General features: G+C 40.3%; 2 protein-coding genes across 4 annotated transcripts in view; one reads left to right on the top strand and one right to left on the bottom strand.

The window, feature by feature from the left end:
• Positions 1-7,323: 7,323 nt before the first annotated feature.
• C20H17orf67 (chromosome 20 C17orf67 homolog) lies at positions 7,324-13,829 on the bottom strand. The gene is made up of 4 exons (XM_010721573.3): positions 12,867-13,829; positions 12,120-12,220; positions 9,217-9,356; positions 7,324-7,751 (listed from the first exon to the last, which is right to left on the bottom strand). Exons 1-3 carry the CDS (start codon positions 12,919-12,921, stop codon positions 9,240-9,242), a joined length of 273 nt encoding a protein of 90 aa, XP_010719875.1. The 5' UTR covers positions 12,922-13,829; the 3' UTR covers positions 7,324-7,751; positions 9,217-9,239.
• The window catches only part of DGKE (diacylglycerol kinase epsilon), a 15,154-nt gene continuing 8,199 nt past the window's right edge, over positions 13,783-20,737 (top strand). For 2 of the 3 annotated variants that reach the window (XM_085240249.1, XM_085240248.1), the window contains exons 1-9: positions 13,783-14,527; positions 16,120-16,279; positions 16,650-16,769; positions 17,667-17,810; positions 18,709-18,866; positions 19,140-19,191; positions 19,338-19,451; positions 19,809-19,880; positions 20,486-20,613. In XM_085240249.1, the coding sequence (XP_085096375.1) occupies positions 14,064-14,527; positions 16,120-16,279; positions 16,650-16,769; positions 17,667-17,810; positions 18,709-18,866; positions 19,140-19,191; positions 19,338-19,451; positions 19,809-19,880; positions 20,486-20,613 (1,412 nt within the window). In that variant the 5' untranslated portion in view covers positions 13,783-14,063. The remainder of the gene's footprint in view (positions 14,528-16,119; positions 16,280-16,649; positions 16,770-17,666; positions 17,811-18,708; positions 18,867-19,139; positions 19,192-19,337; positions 19,452-19,808; positions 19,881-20,485; positions 20,614-20,737) is intronic. The other variant, XM_085240246.1, reaches the window with a different exon arrangement.

Genomic DNA, 20,737 nt, shown 5'->3' with positions numbered 1-20,737 from the left:
ATTTAAAGAGTCGTGTTCTAAAAGAACTGAGATAATCCAATTCAATCTTAAAGCTTCAGGTGGGAACAGGAAGGTGTTTCTGACTCTAGAGATCACTGTAAACTATTGCACACATGAGCTATTCTTTACTCAGGTTGGGCTGGAAAGCTGTATCTGTTGCAGCCACACACAATGAGTTCTGCAGGCACACACTAACAAATAAATACATTGGCTTTCTGGAGGGATTTGGGTTGTTGACTCTGTTTTTGTGGCTGTTCACTTTGCTGAAAATCATTGTATTGAAGTGCCTCTTAAGGAATACTTTTAGCCCTCTAAGCCATATTAATATTTAAACTGTTTTCCTCCAGCAGTGCAACAGCTGTGCAGTATGAAATAGAAAACATTTTTCTCCCTTTCCCTGAGCAGCTCTAAAGCATCAAATGGTAAACTGGGAAGAAGGAGGACAAAAAATAAAAAAGAAAGATTTTGCTTCTGCTATGGCTCTTATCTAAACCAGCAGATATCAACCCTCTGCCAGATCCCCTCCAGAGCTATAGATTTGATGTTAACAAAACTTTGTGTAATGCTGAAATGCACTAAATATTCAGGACTCAAAAACAAATTACTCTGGGCAGATGTTCTCAGAAACTTCAGATTCTGCAGCTGGAGTGCTGAAATGCATTCAGATCCATTTGCAGTTTAAATGTAAGCTTAGTTTCTATAGCTTAAATTACATTAAAAAATCTGTGTCCATACGTATTTGTATAAACAAGCACAAATATAAATCTACTTCATTTATTACTTTGTTTTGCTCTTGCTTTGCTATGAAGTTTGTTGTAGGTGTGCTGTCTATGAGACTGCAGTTACGGTTTTCACAACTGAAAAATGTGTGATCAGCAGGGCTGCATGCATCCAGCCACAGCCTGCCATGCTGTCCCACTGCCTGTAGCCCAGCCCTCCTTCAAAGCACCCAGAAATATCAGAACTGGAAAAAACAGGGAATGTCACAAGTCTTGGAAGTAGGAGATGGCTGGTAGCAGTTCAATCCATCCCAGACAGTGCTCTTAATGACAGCCTGCTGGCCCCTTCCGTGTTAGCAAGGAAGTGAGTATATTTACGAGTTACCAAAAGTGTATTTAGTGACAACAGAAGAAAATATTTGAGTACCACGCACCGTAGCAACTTCACTCCTGTGGAAGGTTGGAATTCACTGGATGACTTCCATGGGTGAAATGTACTCATGATTTACAGAATGAAGCCCTGAATATTTATTTTCTAATTATATCTTCAGTGATTTATTTTTCAAGCTTAAGGTCTCTGATTATTTTGAATTGTGGTATTTTTGCTGAGAGTTTCCTCTGCTTTGACCTACTTGAAATGTGATTCATACAATATTGCAGTATGGCTGTAGCCTAAAATAGTAGTAGATAGTATAGAATAATGCAGTGATTGCAGTGTAAAGGAATAAACTAATCAACTAGAAACCAAATTTGCAGCTGCACGATATTGTCATGAACAGTATTCCTTACATAGCAGTTGGCCACAGGTCTAGCTGGAATGTGAATGAGTATGAATCCTGAAACCCTTTGTTTGCTGTGCAGATATCCATCCTTATCTAACCTTGATTACCTGTCAGTTGATTCCAGGAAGATTTTGCTTTGTGAACGTGACATTTTGAAAGATATTTTTTAAGTCATGGCAGTTGTAGAAAGGCGTGGGTTCCAGCACATCTGACTCGGAGTAGTGCTCTTTGATGGTTTGGGATGCTGCACGAATGGTAAATATATCTGCAGGCTCAGAGTAAATACTCAGTGGCATGTAACTAAGGTATAAAGGAGTAAATTGTATACAGGTTGGCCACAGATGCCTTGTCATTTCCTAGTAAATTAAAGAGTCTTCCATTGGACCTATAAATTTATCATAATAGTATCCTTCCATGACTACAGAAACAGCTAATCTGTGTGTGCCATGGCACTAATAAACTGAGGATAAAACTATTTTTGCTGCTGCTCTTGTTGCTGTTGCTTAGTGTTAGTTTTCCTCTTGCACAGTTGTTTTTTCCAGAACCTTTATCATATTTTTTGTGAGGAAAAAAAAGTGCCTTGCTTATATAGGTTTGTAGAGCGTGTCTTGATAATGGGAGCATAGCAGCAGGATGTAAACCCTTCTCCTCCCGTTGTGAGTCAGCTGGTAGGTCACCAGCATTGCTCCAAAAGCCTGATTGCTTCCCAGCACAGTCTGATCTAAAGTAATGGAGCTGAAGGCCATGCTGTTGGACTGAATTTCAGAGCCCTGATCTTTGTGCACCTGAGATAAAACTTGTACCTCTCTACCAGAAAAAGAAGGGAGAGCTCTGCTCTTCTGCCAGAAAAGGTGAGGACAAACCATGTGCTGCAAAGGGTCTGCAACATCCTAGACAGGATTTATTTGTACAGGAAAGTTTTGCTAATGCTCTATGATGAGAGCATGAAGATTTTCCCTCCCTCGAGTTCCAGGGACACCTCCTGGCTCTCCAGGAATTTATGAGCAAAGATGCTGCAGAACTTCACAGAGGTTGGGTGTTCTTCACCCTTTGATTTCAAAGGAATAGGAATAAGTGCCTCAGCATAAAAATAGCCATGTAGCCATGCTAGTGGTACACAATTACTGTTCCAGCATAGCTGTTGAAGATCATATTTTGATAAAGTGCAGTTACAATTTTTTAGGCTTCAGGGACATCCATAATCAATGAAAGGAAATGGGCACCAGTAGAATGCCTGTTCTGAGAACCTACTTCAGGATGATGTGAATCCTGACCTAGAACAAGCAAATCAGTCATATCCTTGCTCATTATAAATTTAAGCATGCTTTATTTGTACTTGATCCATTTCTATTACTGCTAAGACTGTTAGCTTTCATGCTTGCTTCTTTTTCTACACAGCTATGCAGCAAGCCCTGATTGAGTAAATCACCTGTGACTGATGATCCCTCAGACCCCAGTGAGGTAAGTGAGCTCTGTTACAGCCATCTTATGGATACTGCTTGGTGCATTTTCTTCTGAACAGGGAGTAGCAAACCCATCTGCAGTTGAAGCTGTGCCTCATTCTACATCTGATCAACAGAGGCTGTGAGAATGCTCAGGAATAGGGCTTTCTCTCTTAGGCTTGTTCTTGGCCAAGAGTGAAACTGTGCCACCAAAACATGAACAGTGTGCTAGGTGTATTGAATAAATCATCTATACTAGGCCTACAATCTCAAATAACCAGGACAGACTCTTATCCTGCAAGTAATTATGTGTCAATAATTCTTCTCATCTGCTTAAGGTATATTACTGACCATGAAACTATTCCTGTACAGTCTACAGGAAGCATACAGAGGCGTATCCTGATTGCACTGGGCTCTGTTGGTGTTGGGGCTGATCATCCAGGCATTCTGTGGGCTGGGTTCTGGTCTCATTTTTATAGGCAGATATTCTGAGTCCACCGAAACATCTCGAGGGCAAAGCTCTAAGCCAAGTATATTCTGAACATTTGGAGCATGTTGCTGAATACATTTTTTGGAGCCACTCACTGGTTTCTCTTTATTCTGAAAAATCCAAAATTAAGCAACATTATGCCCCTCTTACTCTGTCTTTGGTTGAAGATGTCCTGTGTTTAAGGTTGGCTCACTCAGATAAATAATTGTGTGTAGGATTCTCATATTGTATGATTGTACAAAAAGATTAATGTCTAAATGAATCCTTAGATCCAAATACCCCCAAATCTGGAAAAACTGTACTTCAGCTGACCAACACTCATTGAAATGTCCTGGAACAAAAAAAGAAGATAAAACAAAAACGAAAGCAGGAAGTACTGAGATGAGCTTAGGATTTGGAGTAGCAGTGATGATTCAGGCTTTTGGTTTCACATCGAGCCTGCACTGCCCTGGATTGCCTATTTGCTAGAATAAGGGTAGTTGTATGAGCTCCAAGTTCATTAAAGCTTTTCTGCTTTTTACTGTTTTTTAGTACACATCTCTCCTCCCAGACCTGAAAAAGGATTAAAATGCCAGAAAGGAGACGTATCGCTCAGCAATTCTAATCACATACCAGAAATCTCAAGACGCACAGTTCTCACAAGATTTTCTATCCTTTGTAGGCCATAAAAGGCTCAGATAACCTCTGATGTCCAATCTGATCTCTTTAGTCATTTAAAAATTGTTTTTTTTTTACTGAGAAACTAAGCTAGATTCCTACTACAGTAATCGCATTCGATCAATCCAATTTCCCTCCACAGTTTCAGAATTGTTTTTGTATTCATTCATTAAGACAGAGAAACAGAAGCCTTCATTCCAAACCAAATTCTGACATCCAAAACAAGGCTCTCACTAGTTGTAAAACAAAAAGAAAAAAAAGAAAAAAAGAAGGTTTTGCAGGGAAGCATTTTCATACACATGATTTGACTTTTCTGTCATCTGCATTTGCTGTCCTTCACTCCTTCGTGTTCACTTTTCAGAAATACTGCAGGGAAGCAGTTCTGTCATTGCAGATAGAAGAGTGTACTGACCTGTTTGGCTTCCAGGAGAAGCAGGCAGATACCGTATCATCTAAACTACAAACAGACAAATTGCATTTTGCATTTTGCGTTACCTTCACCACTGTGAAAATGGATTTCAAGTGAAGGAAGTGATTGGCTTGCTTTCAGTGACATTTCTGGGAATTCCAGTCTTAGTAATTAAGTAACCTTTGCATGATCTTCTGAAAGGTAAGGCAGTCTGCTAGAAATAAACCATGAGTTGAACTGCCACATTGTTAGTGGCAATATTATAGGTACTTCATGTAGTACTGATCAGGTTTTTGAGTAAGTCTTTCCATCTTGGTCTTGCTGAAGAAATCCATGCATTCCAAACTCACAGCCTGTGTCTCTTCTCCCTGAATTCTTGCATACATAAATTACAGTTGATATTATTTATCCGCCCTGTTTATAGAGGGGTGATACATTTCAGACACAGACTTTAGGCACAGACTGATTTTTCAGTACTGGTTTGTGCAGCACCTAACACACAGTCTCCTAAGCTACTAAGGGTAATAAACGTTGCAAGATAATGTCATGCCACAAAGGGAAATGCTGCTACCATGCAGTGAGTCTGCAGCTCACAGTCTGGGGCTACGGAAAGGAGATCAAATGGGATCCACTCTGCGAAGAACTTCTGCCAGTGCACAGAACCCATTCCCACTGTCTGTGTTTGAATGAGTCCCTCACCTCTACCATGTGCTGTGTAGAAACTTTCAGCCATTTCCTTCTATGATGTAACAGGGTGCACCAAAAAGCAGGCAAATACTGCATTAAAATCCACATTCACTGCAATCTTGGATCCAAAGGGGAAAAATAATAGCCGTTTTCTAAAGGTCTTCTTTTCTCCTATTTAGGGGTGACTTTTAATTTCAGTCGTCTGAGCTGAATATTTTGAGAAAAGGAGTTTAAAAAAAAAAAAACACCAAAAAAAAAAAAAAAAAAAACCACAACAGGAGAGGAGAAGGAGGGATGCAAAAATATTTTGAGACAAATGTCCGCTGTGGGCTGTGGTGCAGTTTTGTGCAGAAACACTGGCATCTAGTGGTCAGTTCTTCACATGAGAGGTGACAATGTTATCGGGCACAGCGAATATAAAGCAGGCAGTGGTTAAAGCTAATGATACCTCTGTCTCTTTCTCAGGTGAAAGATCTTCCCAAGTCCGTTGTAGTTCTTTTCTGTAAGAGCATCTGAAAATCTGTTCTGCCACCTTTCCCACCTCCAGCACACAGCTTGCAGAACACTTCTTTATTTTTCTTTATATTAAGCTTTCTATGGCTGGCTGTGTCAGTTCTGCTGGCCTACTGTTCTACAGATTATCAAAAATCTTCAACCAGTGGGAAAGCTAATGGTTTGCATGCATGTATGGTTTGCATGCATATTCTCAAGTCTATAATTTTCCTCTAGATTTTAGACATGGGCAAAAATAAACCCCTAAGTGCTCCCAGAATGTACTTATTTTGTTCAACTTCAGATGTTCGTGAGCAGAGCGTGCCTTTAAAGGAAATATCTGTATAGAGGAAGAGAGCAGCCATGCTGAAGGACTTCGGAAAAAGCTTAATTACATCATTTCTGTAGATAGAACTAAATATAATGTTTCTGCAGTGTTAACCTTTTATGCTAAAAGAAGTATGAGTTTTTCGGGGTCTAAAAAGTCTGAAGTATTCATATTCTTGCCTTTTCTCTCTTTAGACTGCAGTGTTTGCCAGTGCTGAGCAAACTTCCAATACTCTGCTGTACTCTGCTGGCCCTCCTCTTCTTTGGCACTCTCTCAGCTGAGTTGAAGGGTGCTTCTCTGTTTTACTTGCAGGGCACAAATTAGTTTGTATGAATGGAAGACTTGGCTTCTTGAATCAGTTTGCATTAGGATTAGCTCAGTGTTACTGAGGTAGACCTAGCAGCTCCCACTTAACCCCAATAATTATCCAACCTGTGACTGGATATAAGTAAGTAGGAGTTCTGTTATTTCAGAGACGTACTTAACTTTCAGTGGGGGGAAACTGGCACAACTGGGATCGCTGTTATTTTTTTCATTAAGCAAGGGAAATCAGAGCCAAGGTTTCATCCAGTGACATTAAGAGTATTATGAATGGAGACAATAGCAACCTCATTATACTTTTTCACACTCCCAGATTTAATCTGTGATTCTATCTTGACTGTTGGGGACAGTAAGCCTTTGATGCTTTGAGATTTAAATTATTTCCATGGAGTCATCCAAGGGAGTCATCTTACTGGAAGGAAAGTATGCTAGCACTGTTGTGCTATTTGAGCCTAATAAATGCTCTGATGATGCAGTAATGTTATCTTCATCAGATTGCTTTTAATTTAGCTACCTGTCATTAGGGTCTCAGTGTGACTGCAGTGAAGCTAAGTTGTTAGCTGAGTCTGCCCATAACTAATTCTTACTGCTGTTACAAATCATAACTGTTAGGTAAGAGCAATTGAGACTTTTCTCATGGTGTTCAGCAGATATCATCTGTGTACCAGCTAATTGTACAAGATATTCTGTACCAAGCCATAAGTTAGAAAGGCACGCGGGCAGAAGAAGGATGGCTGGATACATGTGGCTGATCTGAGAATGAAAAGGAGTGGGAAAAGATTTGCTGTGAAACCACAAAGTGATTAGACTGCCCCTTCCCTCCCACCTGCTGAACATAGAAAGTCCTCACTTTGAAATGCCTTCAATACAAAAAGAAATCACTTTGCAATCCTGAGCCTCACTTCCAGTAATCTTTTTTAGCATATATTGTCAAAGCATAACAGAATCGTCTGAAGATGGTTTTGAATTAAGCATTTATTATGAAACACGAAATGCTCATCAAGTGATTGAACATAGATCAGTGTTGCATAAATGTTGTGTCTTCATATAATGTTATTTAAGCTATAATTAACATTTCCTCCAAAGTCCATTTAAGTTCCATTTACTTCAGACAGTCTAAAGCTGTGCTGTTAGCATCCTCTAGACTCATTAGTGATTTACTCTTGCCTGTAGCTCAGAACTTGGAGGAAAGCCTTTATTTATTTATTCATGCATGCAGTCACTTTTTCCTTTACAGGTGGAAAATGTATATTGGTCTATAATATGGCTGGCTAGCTACCTACGTTTGGAAGTTTTGCCATAGCACAAGGATTATAATTATTGCAAAGAGATTCAGCTCTACAATCAGCACATAGCCAATGCAGTAATAATCTTGTCCTTAGCACAGTCACAGTATGCATCTTCTTCCACACCCATGAAGAGATCTGCAGGGGAAAAAAAGGAAAATATACTTAAAACACATGGAGAAATTGGCCATACTAATAACATACAAAAGGCTTCCAATCTTTTAAGCACTTTTCTAACATTAATTCTTCACCTCATTGTGAGCAGGATAGAAGTGAGCCAGCTTTCAGCTGTGTCTCAGCTGGAAAGGCTTTTTGAAATCTGCCCACTTACCTCCCATGGCTCAGGTCTGGGAATATTGTGGTTTTGTTTTTAAATAAGTTGCAGACCTTTGGCTTATTGTGGATTAGCATAGCTCCATTGAAGTCTGCCCCAATATCCAGGTTTTCAAAGGCATTTAGATGCATACAGGTACAGATAGATGCCTAGCATAATTTTAAGCAGATGAACTTTCTAACTTTCAAATCGCATCAGCCCTGACAGATATTATCTTTGTATTTTACTGCTTAAATGCTTTTGAAAGTATGCTCCTGAATCTGCAATTTTTATTTTAAGTTGACTGTGAGTGATACAGCATTGTCATTATGGTGAGAATTCAAGCTTATCCCAGCTGAGAAATCTCACATCTGTTTAAAGAATGTAAGCTGGAAGGCTTATCCTGACATAAAGATACACAAATGTAGGTGTGTCTTCTCTTTCAGTATCACAAACAGCCATTAAGAATTAGAAAAGTTTAGGACTAATCTTTATACTCTACAAGTTTATATCTGCCTTCCCCCAAAACACCTTCACAGTTTCTGAAGTTCGTATAACTGCAGACAAAACACACAAGGAAAGAGAAAAGGATGACTGCATCACAAATGGGATGTGGCATATTGTTACCAATTGCCTTATGAGTAATGCCTAGTTTCTGGGCTGTGCTTTAGACTATATTTTCCCACTGAACATTATGATGTATATGATAAGCAGAGTCAAGAAAGAAAATATTCTATTACACTGATGTTGAAAATCACAAACAGAACTAATAACCCATGAAAATGCTCTGTGTTGCTTACCAGCACGTGTACTAAAAAGAAAGTTCCATTTAAAAAATCAGCACTTAGCAAATTATTGCAGCTGAGGCACTGCAGAACAGACTCCACTCCTAGCAGGTCAGACCGTATCTCAAATACCTCAGGGTGAAGACTGAGGTTCATCCTGCCACAGCCCTTACTGAAACTTAAGTGAACAAATATAAGACTTTAAACAGATGCACTGGAAATAGAGCACAAGCAGACAGGAGAGAAACAGGAGCAATATCAAGCAAAGTTAATAAGCATGTTATGCAGTTACCAACTTATATCCATACAGCAATGTATAATCAAATGGTTTACTAACTTGAACAGAACTACAGTGACACAGTTGGTGCCATTGCCCTGTTCCACTGCCAGACACGTTTCAGTACAAGGTGCCTCTCAAGCCACTAGTTTTTCACTCTTCTGGTTTGTGGCTCTACTTTTTATTTTAAAAAAGGAAATATGCACTGTAAAAGAAATAGATACATACCAATCAGAGGGTAGGCAAGACCATTAGATGGGATGGACTAAATCCCGGTTGCAGTGTGGCAAGCAGTGTGGATTCAACCAGTGTTCCAGGAACTGCTCTTCTGATCTCTGCTCCAAGCGCTGGAGGTAAAGCATGTGCTCCTACTTAAAGACAAGAAGATGTAATTTAATTATGTAACCACTCAGACCTGATGTCAGGCCAATGAACCAGGTCAATTTTACAGCTTATATAAGGACAATTAACTTACCTCTGAAAATTATCAAATGTAATGAAATGGGATTTCTAGTCAGTTTGTCGTAACGTAGCAATACTTAATGATTTATATCAGCCAGACTAGTAAAGGTGCTGGGCAAGAATTTTGTCAAAATATTCATAAATTAAGAATTCTGCATACAAATATTTTATTGGCACATCCACACAGAAGCCTCTGTTGGTCCTTGGGTTACAAAAAGCATCTCAGAGACAGGCTTGTTGTAGCCTCTTTTGATAATTGATTCCTACATTAAACTTTGATCAGATATGTGGCAGTACTCTGAAGGGTTCCAGTAACCACTTTGCATCAGTGCTGACTGATGTTGTGTAAAATATAAATAATATGAATTAGAGGGTTTGGGTGTATGCAACAAGTTGTCAAACTAAGTGAGCGTGCCAAAAACTCGACCTCCATCAGGAAGAAAATTGCTTTTAAACAGTTACAGTGCTAATGCATGTGGACTTACAAGCCTAGAGAGAGAGAGGGATTTTTTCAGAAATAGAGCCCATTGCTCAGCACACTGGGTAATGCAGCAATTGAATAAATTTGCACAAGCCAAGTATTCCTGCTGTTATCCAGTTCTCTGCTTTCTGAGCTGCCCAGAGGGCTGGTGCAGGATGGCAGCAGGAAGCAGGAGCATCCTGCCTCTCACTGTGCTCTGTGCTCCTCACAGTGCAAAGTGCCTTGGCTCCAGTCCCTCAGCGGGGCTGTGTAATGGACTTGCAGAGAACAGGACTATAAGACTGAAAAGATTCTACATGATAAAAAGCAGGGCCTTGGTTAAAGTAAGATTAAAATATGTTGGTAGCATAAATGACATTTTAAAATAATCAAAGATGGCAGATCTCGCTGTCTGTAACTGAACGGGCTTTCTTTAGTGAAACAGCACTGTGGAAGTCAAACTGTGTCACAAAGAATTGCAAATTAAATTCCTCAGCTCAGCATGAGCTGGCCTAGACAAACAGCTTTTGCTTAAAAAAGCTGAACAGAGGCAGGTTCATCTCAGCATTAATTTCATTCCGCTACAAAGAATCCATACAAAATCAATTTTTCTCTTTGAGTCTGTGGTAGAACTGTGCACAGGGACGCAGCAGCCATGCCCCTTCATTCACAACTGAAAGTCTCCATGTTCCACTTGGGAGGAGGGATGGATTTTTTTATTGAAGGATATTTTCTACTGAAAACCCTGACTTTCAGTGAGAAAAACAAACACTCTTACATTTGGGCTTTCTTACAGAGAAGCATTTGCAAAGTAGCCAGGGCAGAGCAGCAGAGATCAGTAATCAAATGCTTCTCTAGCCCTAGCTCATTTAACTTCCTGTAACACAGAGTTTAACTCGATCTCACTCTCCTACTGTTTGATTTTATATTTAAGATATTTACTATAGAATGTATGTATAATCATGGTGTTAGGTTGGGCATTAGCATGGTTGGGATGTATTCCCACCAACTGTCAACAACTGCAAAGCATATTCAACAACAGCATGGAAACCAACCCAACTCTGAAGTGTGCACCTGTTGGTTTCTTGGTGCTGTCACACAGTCTTAATTGTTCAAAATTGTTAACAAGCATGGTACAGTATTTTTGGGACAGCTTTGATTTGTTGTGGCTATCACAGTTGACAAATAAGTGTGTATGCTGGAAGTGGTGTATGGTTCAGGACTGCCAGGTGGATTCTTTTTGGCTGGTATACAATAACCATTGGAAAGAGAAAACCACTAGCTGTCTCCACAAGCCTGGCATGCATTGAGCTCAGCCTTACAAGGTAGGTAGTGCTCTTTGTGCCCCAGGGAGTTCAGAAGTGTTCAGCACCTGGCTAAACTGAGCCCCTGTACTCCTCATATATGCACAATCTGTTGTGTCCTTTCTGGATTCTGTGGCTTTTGCCTCTTCAGAGCCATATAATTTTAGCTTGGTTTATTTATGTTGGAACAAAATAGCTACTAATTTTAAAATACCTTAAGTAATACTCAAGAAGTGCAGAATTATATGTTAGATCTTCTTGAAGCATGTAAAACAGAAGGTTCCTAATTCTTTCATGTTCCTTTTGTTGTAGTTGGGGTTAGAGATCAATAAATGTAAATATTACACACAAAAAGAATGTTGCTGCATTAAGCTAGCAGCTAAAAATCTCTACAATGTCATGTACTGCTGTAGCAGTCATAAAAAAGCAAATGAAAAGTAAGTGATTTAAAAGCTGGTGCAGAGCAACCTCAACCTCCACACTGACCACTGACACCTGCACTCCTTTCTGCCTTGAGTGCAGAATGTACTGTAAGCAGAAGATATTTCCTGTTATTTCGTTTCTCAGGAACAACCTGATGAACTCCATATTTCTATAAATGAAAAGCCACTTTCTTCTCAATAATCTAACTGGCATTTATGATAAATAATTTCTGCACTGTACAAGTCCTGAGCAATGTTCAGCACTTACAGAATGCTACCTGACACTAACTGAAAGAATGCAACAGAGTTTTTTAATATTTCACAGAAGAACTCAGCTGCTTAAGTAGGTGATATTCATAACTTACTCTCTGGAATTTTACCTATACAAATCTAATATTAAGCACTTCTTCCCCTTCCCTCCTTCCCTTCCCCCCTCCCTTTTTTTTTTATAAATGCAATTTAAAAGTAAATGCCATAAATCACCCTCATTGGCTCATCAGGGAAACCAGCTTTTCTTTGTCTCTCTTCACGACGAGTTCTCAGAATCTGTTTGGCTTCTTTCTCAGTCAAAATTGGTGAAGTGTCTACAGATGGAAAAGCAGCAGCTAGTTATGAAATTACCATGAAGTTAATGTTTTATCTGTCAGTTGTAAAACAAAATGTCTCCAAACTTTATTTTTGTCTATATACAAAGTGTTCTTTCATTACAGCCCCTTCCCAGGGGATACTGCATTCCAGGAGATACGAGTGGAATTTTAAACCATTTTTATACTTGTGCTTTCTATAGTCTGGTCCTACCAGCATGTACCAAATCCTACATATTAATGTTACTGCCTAAATTGAAAAAATATAACAGCACCACCTAATCACTGAAGTTAGTAACTCTTCCAATTCTTTTCCCTTCTGTTTTGCTTTACTTTTCAAGATTATTTTTCTAAGTAAAGCAAAGGAGAATTTGGTGAAATAATATTAAAATTATAAGCTCGTAAAATAGTGTTTTGATTTTAGAATAAATGACTACAGTGTGCACACAGAGAGTAAAACATCTGACACAATAGCTCACTTGTTCAAAATCAGATCATGGAACGCCTGCAGTGTATAAAAAGTTAAGTATTAAAACTGAAATATGAAGATCCTAAAACACAAAGCACTAATATTATGACAATGTGTTCTGCATCTCTTACTCTGTAATCACATCCATACACGGGTTTATTTTATATAGACTCCTACCTGTAAAGGCGGTCATGAGGGCCAGGAGGAAGATAAACACAAGCAACTGCTTCATTCTGATTCTGCTTTCTCTCAGCCTGTTCCAGTCTGAGCAGTGCTGACGGAGGCACGAGCCTATTTGAAGTAGCTACGTCAGTCACAAATGTTTGTTGATGCTTTAACTAATGTTTCTTGCAGTACGATTTTGAAGACATCTGGTGCGGAGCTTTGAATGTGGCTATTATCTGCTCGAACATTCTCAGCATAGCTCTGCTCCTGAGGGGAAGAGAACTGAAGACCATTTTTCCACTTGAGCCATCTGAGCTTCGCGGGGTGTTTTAATTGTGTGAAAATAGGAGGCCTGCTTTACACCCAGCGCAGCCATGGGCTCAGCTGCCTGAGAAAAATGAACGCTTTGCTGAAAGACAAACTGAATCGTTAAGAACTCCTGTCTCTAACACAGAGGAATCGATTCACCTGGTTTAACTCTCAGCAGGACAAACACAAAGCAGAAAGTTGTATTGAGTTAATGGAACCACACAGCTGAAAACACACAAAACTCTTTCTCTTCCTCGGACAAGCTGGTTGAAAATGGTAAATGACTTCACCATTTACAGAGTGGGAAGTGAGGACAGGTCCTTAAGAAACGTGTTTCGTTCATAGGTGTCACGGGCCAAACATCCCCCAGCAGCGCTGAGCCGCTCTGCAGTCTGAGCTCACAGCTAAACGTGTTGTTCTCGACTCGCAAAGAACTGCGGCACCGACTGTCTGTTTGGAGACTGTGTTTTGAGAACTGCTACAGGGGAACCTTCACAGCACCGCACAGCGCAGCACCAACGTTGCCGCTCCGCGCGCGGCCGCGGGGCTTCGAAATGCCGGGCACAAATCGCTCCTCGGTCGCGGCAGCGGCAGCCACTTCCGGGCGGCGCCCGTTGCCCGGCAACCGCCGCGGCCACTTCCGCTTCCGCTTCGCGCCCCCCCACGGCCGCTGCGGGCCGGGCCGGCCGGGCTGGCGGCGTCGGAGCTCCTCGTCCCTGCCGGCGCCGAGGCCCCGCAGCCGGGTGGGTCGGATCGGAGGCGCTTAGAGCCGGCGAGGAGTCGGAAGATGCTTCCCGAAGTCGCCCGTCGTTTCCTCGCGGCGGGCAGCCGGCCCCGGGCTCGTCGTGCCGTCTCCTCGGGCGACGTGAGGGGGTAGGCGGGGAGGCCGCGCCGGCGGGGATGGCGGGAGCGGAGAGCGGGAGCGGAGCCTTCTCCATGTCCTCGGTCGTCGCGGACCGGAGCTTGGTGTTCTGGACGCTATGCTCGGTCATCCTGCCCGTGCTGATCACTCTGTGGTGCAGCTTCCACCGCTCCCGGCGCCAGATGCTGATACGTGACATCTTTTACAAAAGCGAGCACGACTGGCACTACACGGACCTCTTCGGGCAGCCCTCCTACTGCTGCGTGTGCGCTCAGCACGTCCTCAGAGGCACTTTCTGCAGCTGCTGCGGGCTGCGCGTCTGCGAGGGATGCCTGAAGAAGGCCGACCAGCATTTCCTCTGCAAGGAAATCGTGATGAGGAGCGAAGGTGGAGCCCGCGGCTCTATGCCACACCATTGGATCAGGGGCAACGTCCCGCTCTGCAGTCACTGCATGGTGTGCAAGCAGCAGTGCGGCACGCAGCCCAAGCTCTGCGATTACAGGTACTGAGGTGGAGGTTGGCTTTCTGTGAGAAAGTGTGCCCCGGTATTGTTGGAACACGTTGCCACAAAAATGGTGTGAAAGAATCTATGAGAAAATGAGTTCTGGTCAATAATTTCACTTGTAGGTTAAGACATTGCCTCTTGTGTCTACTTGTTCTCTTAATTGCATTTCTCCGTCGTGATATGCTAGCTGCTATATAATTACATCTAGAAGACTAAGCCCAAGAGAGCTTGTGTTTTGAGGACAGGCATAAGAAAGTTCTGCCATGCTTGTTTGTACAGTGTGATCATAATAGTGGCATAGCACGTGTTTCAGATTGCCAGAAATTCACATGTAATTCTGCAAAATTGGCATATGATCAGTGCAGCTGATCAGTGCAGCAGGACCAAGCAACCCTAGCGGAACTGTTTTGTTTTTCCCTTTTAGTAACACCCAGAATAAGCTAATAGGAAGGTTTTAAAAGGTGGTGTAATATAATCCATTGTTACAATTTGTGGCAATAATGATAAAGAAATTATAAGAAAGCATTCAAGGGCTCATACTGCCATCAGCAAGGGTGCTTTTAAAGTTATCAGCATGAGATGTTGGGCACGTTGGGCCAGGATAGAGAGCTGATAGTCCTCATCCTGTGAGCAGTGTGAAGTATTACCTCTGCCTTCCCAAAGGATGTCAGCTGCCTGCTTTTCTTTACTCCTTTGTCATACTGTCAGTTTGTCAGGAAGTCAGCAGAATTCCGGTCTAAACAGGCATACTGTCAGAAATGAAATCTTGAGAGTGTGCCTAGCAGAGTAGGAAAGGGGCGGGATTTAGGATGCAAAAGTGTGAGAGGAAGAAAACACACTGACTTGATATTCACTGTCTACAGTACAGGCAGATATCACTGCTGCTCTAGTTGTGTGCTGGGTGAACCAGTAAGACTCCAAAAATAGCTTTCACAGCTGCTTAAACCGAGGCTTTGGATGTGGCGAGTGAGGATTAACGTTTTGCAGAGGCTGGCAGGATGTGTTGCAGTATTCCCTCTTGTTCTACTCTGTTTTCTAGGATGGCTTCTAGAATAGGCCAAAAAAGCTGAGCAGTACTGTGCAATGTTTTGGGTTTCAGATGTGAGAATATTACCACTATTAAGAAATATACTAAAAAAGGCATTTAATGTACTAGTAACATTTTAAATTAAGTGAGCTGTACTGTAGTGTATGCTCAGTAAGGATGGGTAGGAGCTCAGTTTTACATATGAGCTCTGAGTGTGGCTGTTTATATTGCACACACTGCAAGTGAATATTTATAGCATCTGACTTTCAGAGTTAAAAGCATATAATTAATTTAAAAGTAATTTAGCTTACAAAATTCAAGCGTTTTTCTAAACATTCAGGAACACGATGAAGTTCTGTATTTTTCTTTGTAGCCAATAGATTGTCGTTTGAAATTCTATGGACTGCACAGTGTTCTCTGTAATGTGCTTAGAATATTATTTGTAGCAGTGCATGTGATGTGAGTACTTCCCAGAGTTACTGTCTCTCTAAAATAAATATACAGAATTTAGATGCCAGTTACTTGAGGATGAATTCTCTTGGTTTTTGGTCTTTTTTTCCAGGTGCGTGTGGTGTCAGTGCACTGTCCATGATGAATGCATGTTGGATTGTTTAAAGGTTGAGGAGTGCACATTTGGAGAATTCAGAGACTTAATTATTCCACCGTACTACTTGTCTACAATCGATCAGATGCGTAAAGACAAAAGAACTGATTATGAAAAGGTAATTGTCTGCTGCTTCCTTTTCTATATACATTGTCTGGTTTCTGCTTTTTAATAAAATCTGAAAATTTGGTAAAGGTGTGGGAAGAAGTGTTCTTACATCACAAGAACTGTTGCATACCAAAACCATGTGTGAGAAACATCACTGCTTGAACAGTTCTGCAATGTTTTGTTACTTACCTAATTCTGAAGTGTTTGTTGTCCTGGACACCACAGAATGGAAATGTTCAGCCTTGGTGTGCTGAAAATACTTGTTTATCTTGATGACTTCCAGCTAATCAGCACTTAAATGGACAGGTTTTGGAGCAAGACTTGAGACATTTTCAAGCAGGCAGAATTAGTGCAAGTTACTTATTGTTGCCTTTTTGCAGGTGGTCCCTTATTGCAGAGAGCACTGGATCCCAGTAATCGTGCTGGCAAACACTCGTAGTGGGAACAACATGGGTGAAACTTTACTAGGAGAGTTTAAAATTCTGCTGAACCCTGTTCAGGTAATTGCAGTGAAAAGCCACTATAGTAAAATAAAAATTGAAATTAGAATCAACATCACTTTGCTTCCATAATGGCAGTAAGATCTTGAGGAAGAGTAAAGGAAACAAATTCATGCAATTTGTTCTGTTAGAAAGAACGGGTTTACAGGAAGACTGAAATGTGGAGGCCTTCCCACCTCTGTGTTTGTTCTGGTTCTTCTAATAGTTGTACGTTTTCTATGTACAGTAATACGTGTAGTCATTCTGATAATGATAATATCTGGCTCTGGAAGTAGTCTCCTAGTTCTTAGAAAATGAAATATTTAAATCTTAATTTGAAATGTGTTTGTTAATGTGTCTGCTTTACTTGTGAAAATGGCAGTGTTGGCAGTTGGTGCTCTGTGCTGACACTTTCCCCTTAAAGCACAGGATGTTGACGTAACAGCAGTGAGTTGTTCCTTGGATTTCCTGCCTCTACCTTAATATTCCTCTTTTGAAGTTCAAAACAGTGCTTTAGAATACAGACTAACAGAAAACACTATGCCTTTGTTTTAAATGCATCCCAGTAAGGCTTTAAAAAACAGACCTCTTTGTATCTTGAATATCTTAAAATAACTTCCAACTGAAGTCTTTCATCTTTAGAAAATTCCTTGTAGTGTTTTTGGATATAGGATTTTCTTAAGACTTGGTCAGCCTGATTTATCAATGGCATTTATTGCTAGTGAAGCACCTGGAGCTGTTTTGTGACCTTGGGAGACTGAATCCAGGTCATAAAAAGTCAAAACAGCTCATTTGCTTATGTAATATTATGGAGAATGTTTATTTTGTATTAGAATGAACATCTTGAAGTTGTTTATCTGTGAGGCAAATCCTGAGTCCCATTCTATGAACTTACAGAACTTATTTTCTTTGTTCTAGGTTTTTGATCTAAGCAAAATTACACCTGCTAAAGCACTCCAACTCTGTTCCTTGCTGCCTTGCAATGCTGTCAGGGTTCTTGTCTGTGGTGGGGATGGTACAGTAGGCTGGGTCCTGGATGCAATCGATGAAATGAAGATAAAGGTATGGTACTTAAATGAAAAGCTGTCTTATGGTGAAATGAGTTTTGGAGCTGCTGAAGTGCTACAGCCTAATCTCTTACCTGCCTTTATCATAGTCATCTTCCTGCTTATGTGTACTGAGGACAAAAATGCATTGTGTTATGAATCCCTGTAACTCAAGAAAAATATATAAAAGCTTTGGATTTTAAAAGCTTATTAGAGAATTGTACAGGATATTTTATACGTTTTCTTTCCTCTTTGCCTGAAGAAATTATCATCTCTGCATCTGTTCAGGACAGCTGTGTGTGCATGTGACACTGCTGAACCTTACATAGTGGCTTTGTTTCTTAGGGCATGTAGATTGCTGTCCATAATTGAATAGTATTATATATGTGAGGGTTTTTAGAACTGCCATCACTTCAATCTTGTTAGAGCCTTTTTGTTTCATTGTGCAACCTCTGTATTTGCAGCCTTTGTATTCTTTGTGTCACTCTCAGCATGCATAGCAGAGCACTTCACCAGAGGTACAAACAGTAACAGCATTAGTGACTTCCCATGGCTGCAGCAGGTGGAAGGTCTGGAAATGAGACAAGTAGTTCAGGCTTCCCTTTTTCCAGAACCAAAGCATCATTTTTCTGAGGGATGGTTCTGTTCACTATTAATAATGCGCTGTTTCTCTGCTGTGTTTGTATTTTATTTTCTCCCTGCAATGGCTTAACGTTGCCTTTATTTGCATTATCCTTACTGTAAGTGCTCCAGCTAGCCATCTGCTGTGCTAATAGTGGCAGCTGTGTCACTCAGCACTGGGTAACAAGCTGCTCTGAAGGTTAATGGTGTTTATGTAACTCGAACGTTAGGGGAGAGAAGGTGGAAAATGAATGCTGAGAAGGTAGCTAATGTGCATTGTTTCTGTATCCTAGGGGCAAGAACGCTTTATTCCCCAAGTTGCAATTTTACCTCTAGGAACAGGTAATGACCTGTCCAATACACTGGGCTGGGGTGCAGGCTATGCTGGAGAAGTCCCTGTGGAACAAATCTTACGAAATGTGATGGAGGCAGATGGAATCGTGCTGGACAGGTGAGCAACAGTGGAAAGGTAAATTCTGTAGAACCAAATATTACTATGGGTCTACTCAATTAAAGCAGTGTATGTAAGATTCCTAAGTGGGTTAGGAAACTGCAGAATAACTGAGGTCCAAAATTAGTCTATATTTAGTTGTTCTGCAATGCTTAACTCCTTTATGATGCAATTAAATTAATTAAATTTGAGTCTTTTAGATCCTTAGCTATCGCTCTGATACTGAGAATAGTTTCTTTGTCACAAGTCTAAATAATAGCTGTTGTTTTTCAGATGGAAAGTTCAAGTGACAAGCAAAGGATACTACAACTTAAGGAAGCCAAAGGTATGGCTTGCAATTATAAGCATGGATTCTATGGAATACCTGTATGGTTATATTTTCTGGTTGCCTACTTCCCATTAATTGTGATGCCTTTTAATTCCTAATTAATAATACTTAATAAGATCATAAATAGAAGTCTTCTCTTACAGGTATTCACAATGAACAACTACTTTTCTATAGGACCTGATGCTCTTATGGCTTTAAATTTCCATGCCCATCGTGAGAAGACTCCCTCTCTGTTTTCCAGCAGAATTATTAATAAGGTGTGTAGAGTAAAATGACACTTTCCCCTTGTAGTTTCTGACTTGACTTACGCATGATTTTTCCCTCTACTGTGACATAAGTTCTTTTAATTAAATATTCTATATTAATTTCTGTTTAGTTGATTTTTCAGCCTCTAGAGCTCTTTGTCAGACTATATTATTCTGAAAGAAAATGTGTCTTCAGGTGTTAGTGAACTGTAGTGGTGCAGTCTGCACAGCTGTGCTGTTGTGCAGGTGTGTTACGTATGCATGTTAGATGATAAGGTTTGTCCTGACTGCACATGAGCATTTACAGTAGGCTTCATCTATGTTGTCTTTTTCTAACAGCGTTTTCTGTTTCCCCCTTGTTTTTTGTAGGCCGTTTATTTTTTTTATGGAACCAAAGACTGCTTAGTACAAGAATGTAAAGATCTTAACAAGAAAGTTGAAGTAAGTTTTTTAACTTCCTTATTTACTAGACAAATAGTGGAGTATAAAAATGTACCTTACAAAAGGAAAGGGAAAAAGTTTTGCAGTTTACTCTGTAAGGATACTTGTGTAAGGATAGCTCTGGACTGTGTGGAGTTTTCCTGATGTTCAGGTTCCTTTGCTATCAGCATCTTGCTTCATGAAATTCATGCCTTTGAGCTTACAGAAAATTCCTGAAATTTTTTCAGGTCTTGGCTCAGGTCTCAGTTCAACTGCAGAGACGGAGTTAAAATCTGCACCAAAGACTTACATAAATAAGGGGGTTTTTTTGTATGTTCTCATTTTGTTTGTTTTGTGTTTTCTATTAACAGACATTGATTACAATTACAAAGCACAACATATTGATCTTGTTGTAAAATCAGAAGTCCTTTTTTTTTTTTTTTTTTAAGTATGAGAAGAAAACACATTCTATTTGTACAGGGTCAGCTTAGCTGACAAGCTGGTTTTGTGTTGTTTTTTTTTCTTTTTTCAAGCATAAGTCTATTAAATGGATAAAGAGAATAATTAGCATTTCTTGCAGTTCTGAATTCACTATGTGATAATTAACTTCTGTTTCTTTTTTAAAGCTAGAGTTGGATGGTGAGAGAATCGAGTTACCCAATTTGGAAGGCATCATTGTCCTGAACATTGGATACTGGGGAGGTGGCTGTAGGCTCTGGGAAGGAATGGGTGATGAACCTTATCCCTTGGCAAGGTACACATATAAATACATTTCATAGTTCCCTTAAAATTCTTATGAGGCTAAGCTTCCAAAAATTATTTGCACAAAGTTCTTTGCCAAAAAAAGCAAAAAAAAATTTTTTTTTTTGGTCTGGATT

Source organism: Meleagris gallopavo, chromosome 20 (assembly GCF_905368555.1).
Source record: "Meleagris gallopavo chromosome 20, MGAL_WU_HG_1.1, whole genome shotgun sequence".
In the NCBI taxonomy this organism is placed as follows: domain Eukaryota; kingdom Metazoa; phylum Chordata; class Aves; order Galliformes; family Phasianidae; genus Meleagris; species Meleagris gallopavo.
Note: the sequence above shows the minus strand (reverse complement) of the source record. Positions and strands in the feature narration are given on the sequence as shown.

Bases quoted from the DNA above. Each gene is read 5' to 3' on its own strand.
- C20H17orf67 (XM_010721573.3), bottom strand. From the start codon at position 12,921: ATGAAGCAGTTGCTTGTGTTTATCTTCCTCCTGGCCCTCATGACCGCC. The intron at 12,221-12,866 runs GTAGGAGTCTAT...TTCCATCTGTAG, and splicing joins CCTCATGACCGCCTTTACAG to ACACTTCACCAATTTTGACT. The intron at 9,357-12,119 runs GTGATTTATGGC...GTCTTTAAGTAG, and splicing joins TCCCTGATGAGCCAATGAGG to GAGCACATGCTTTACCTCCA.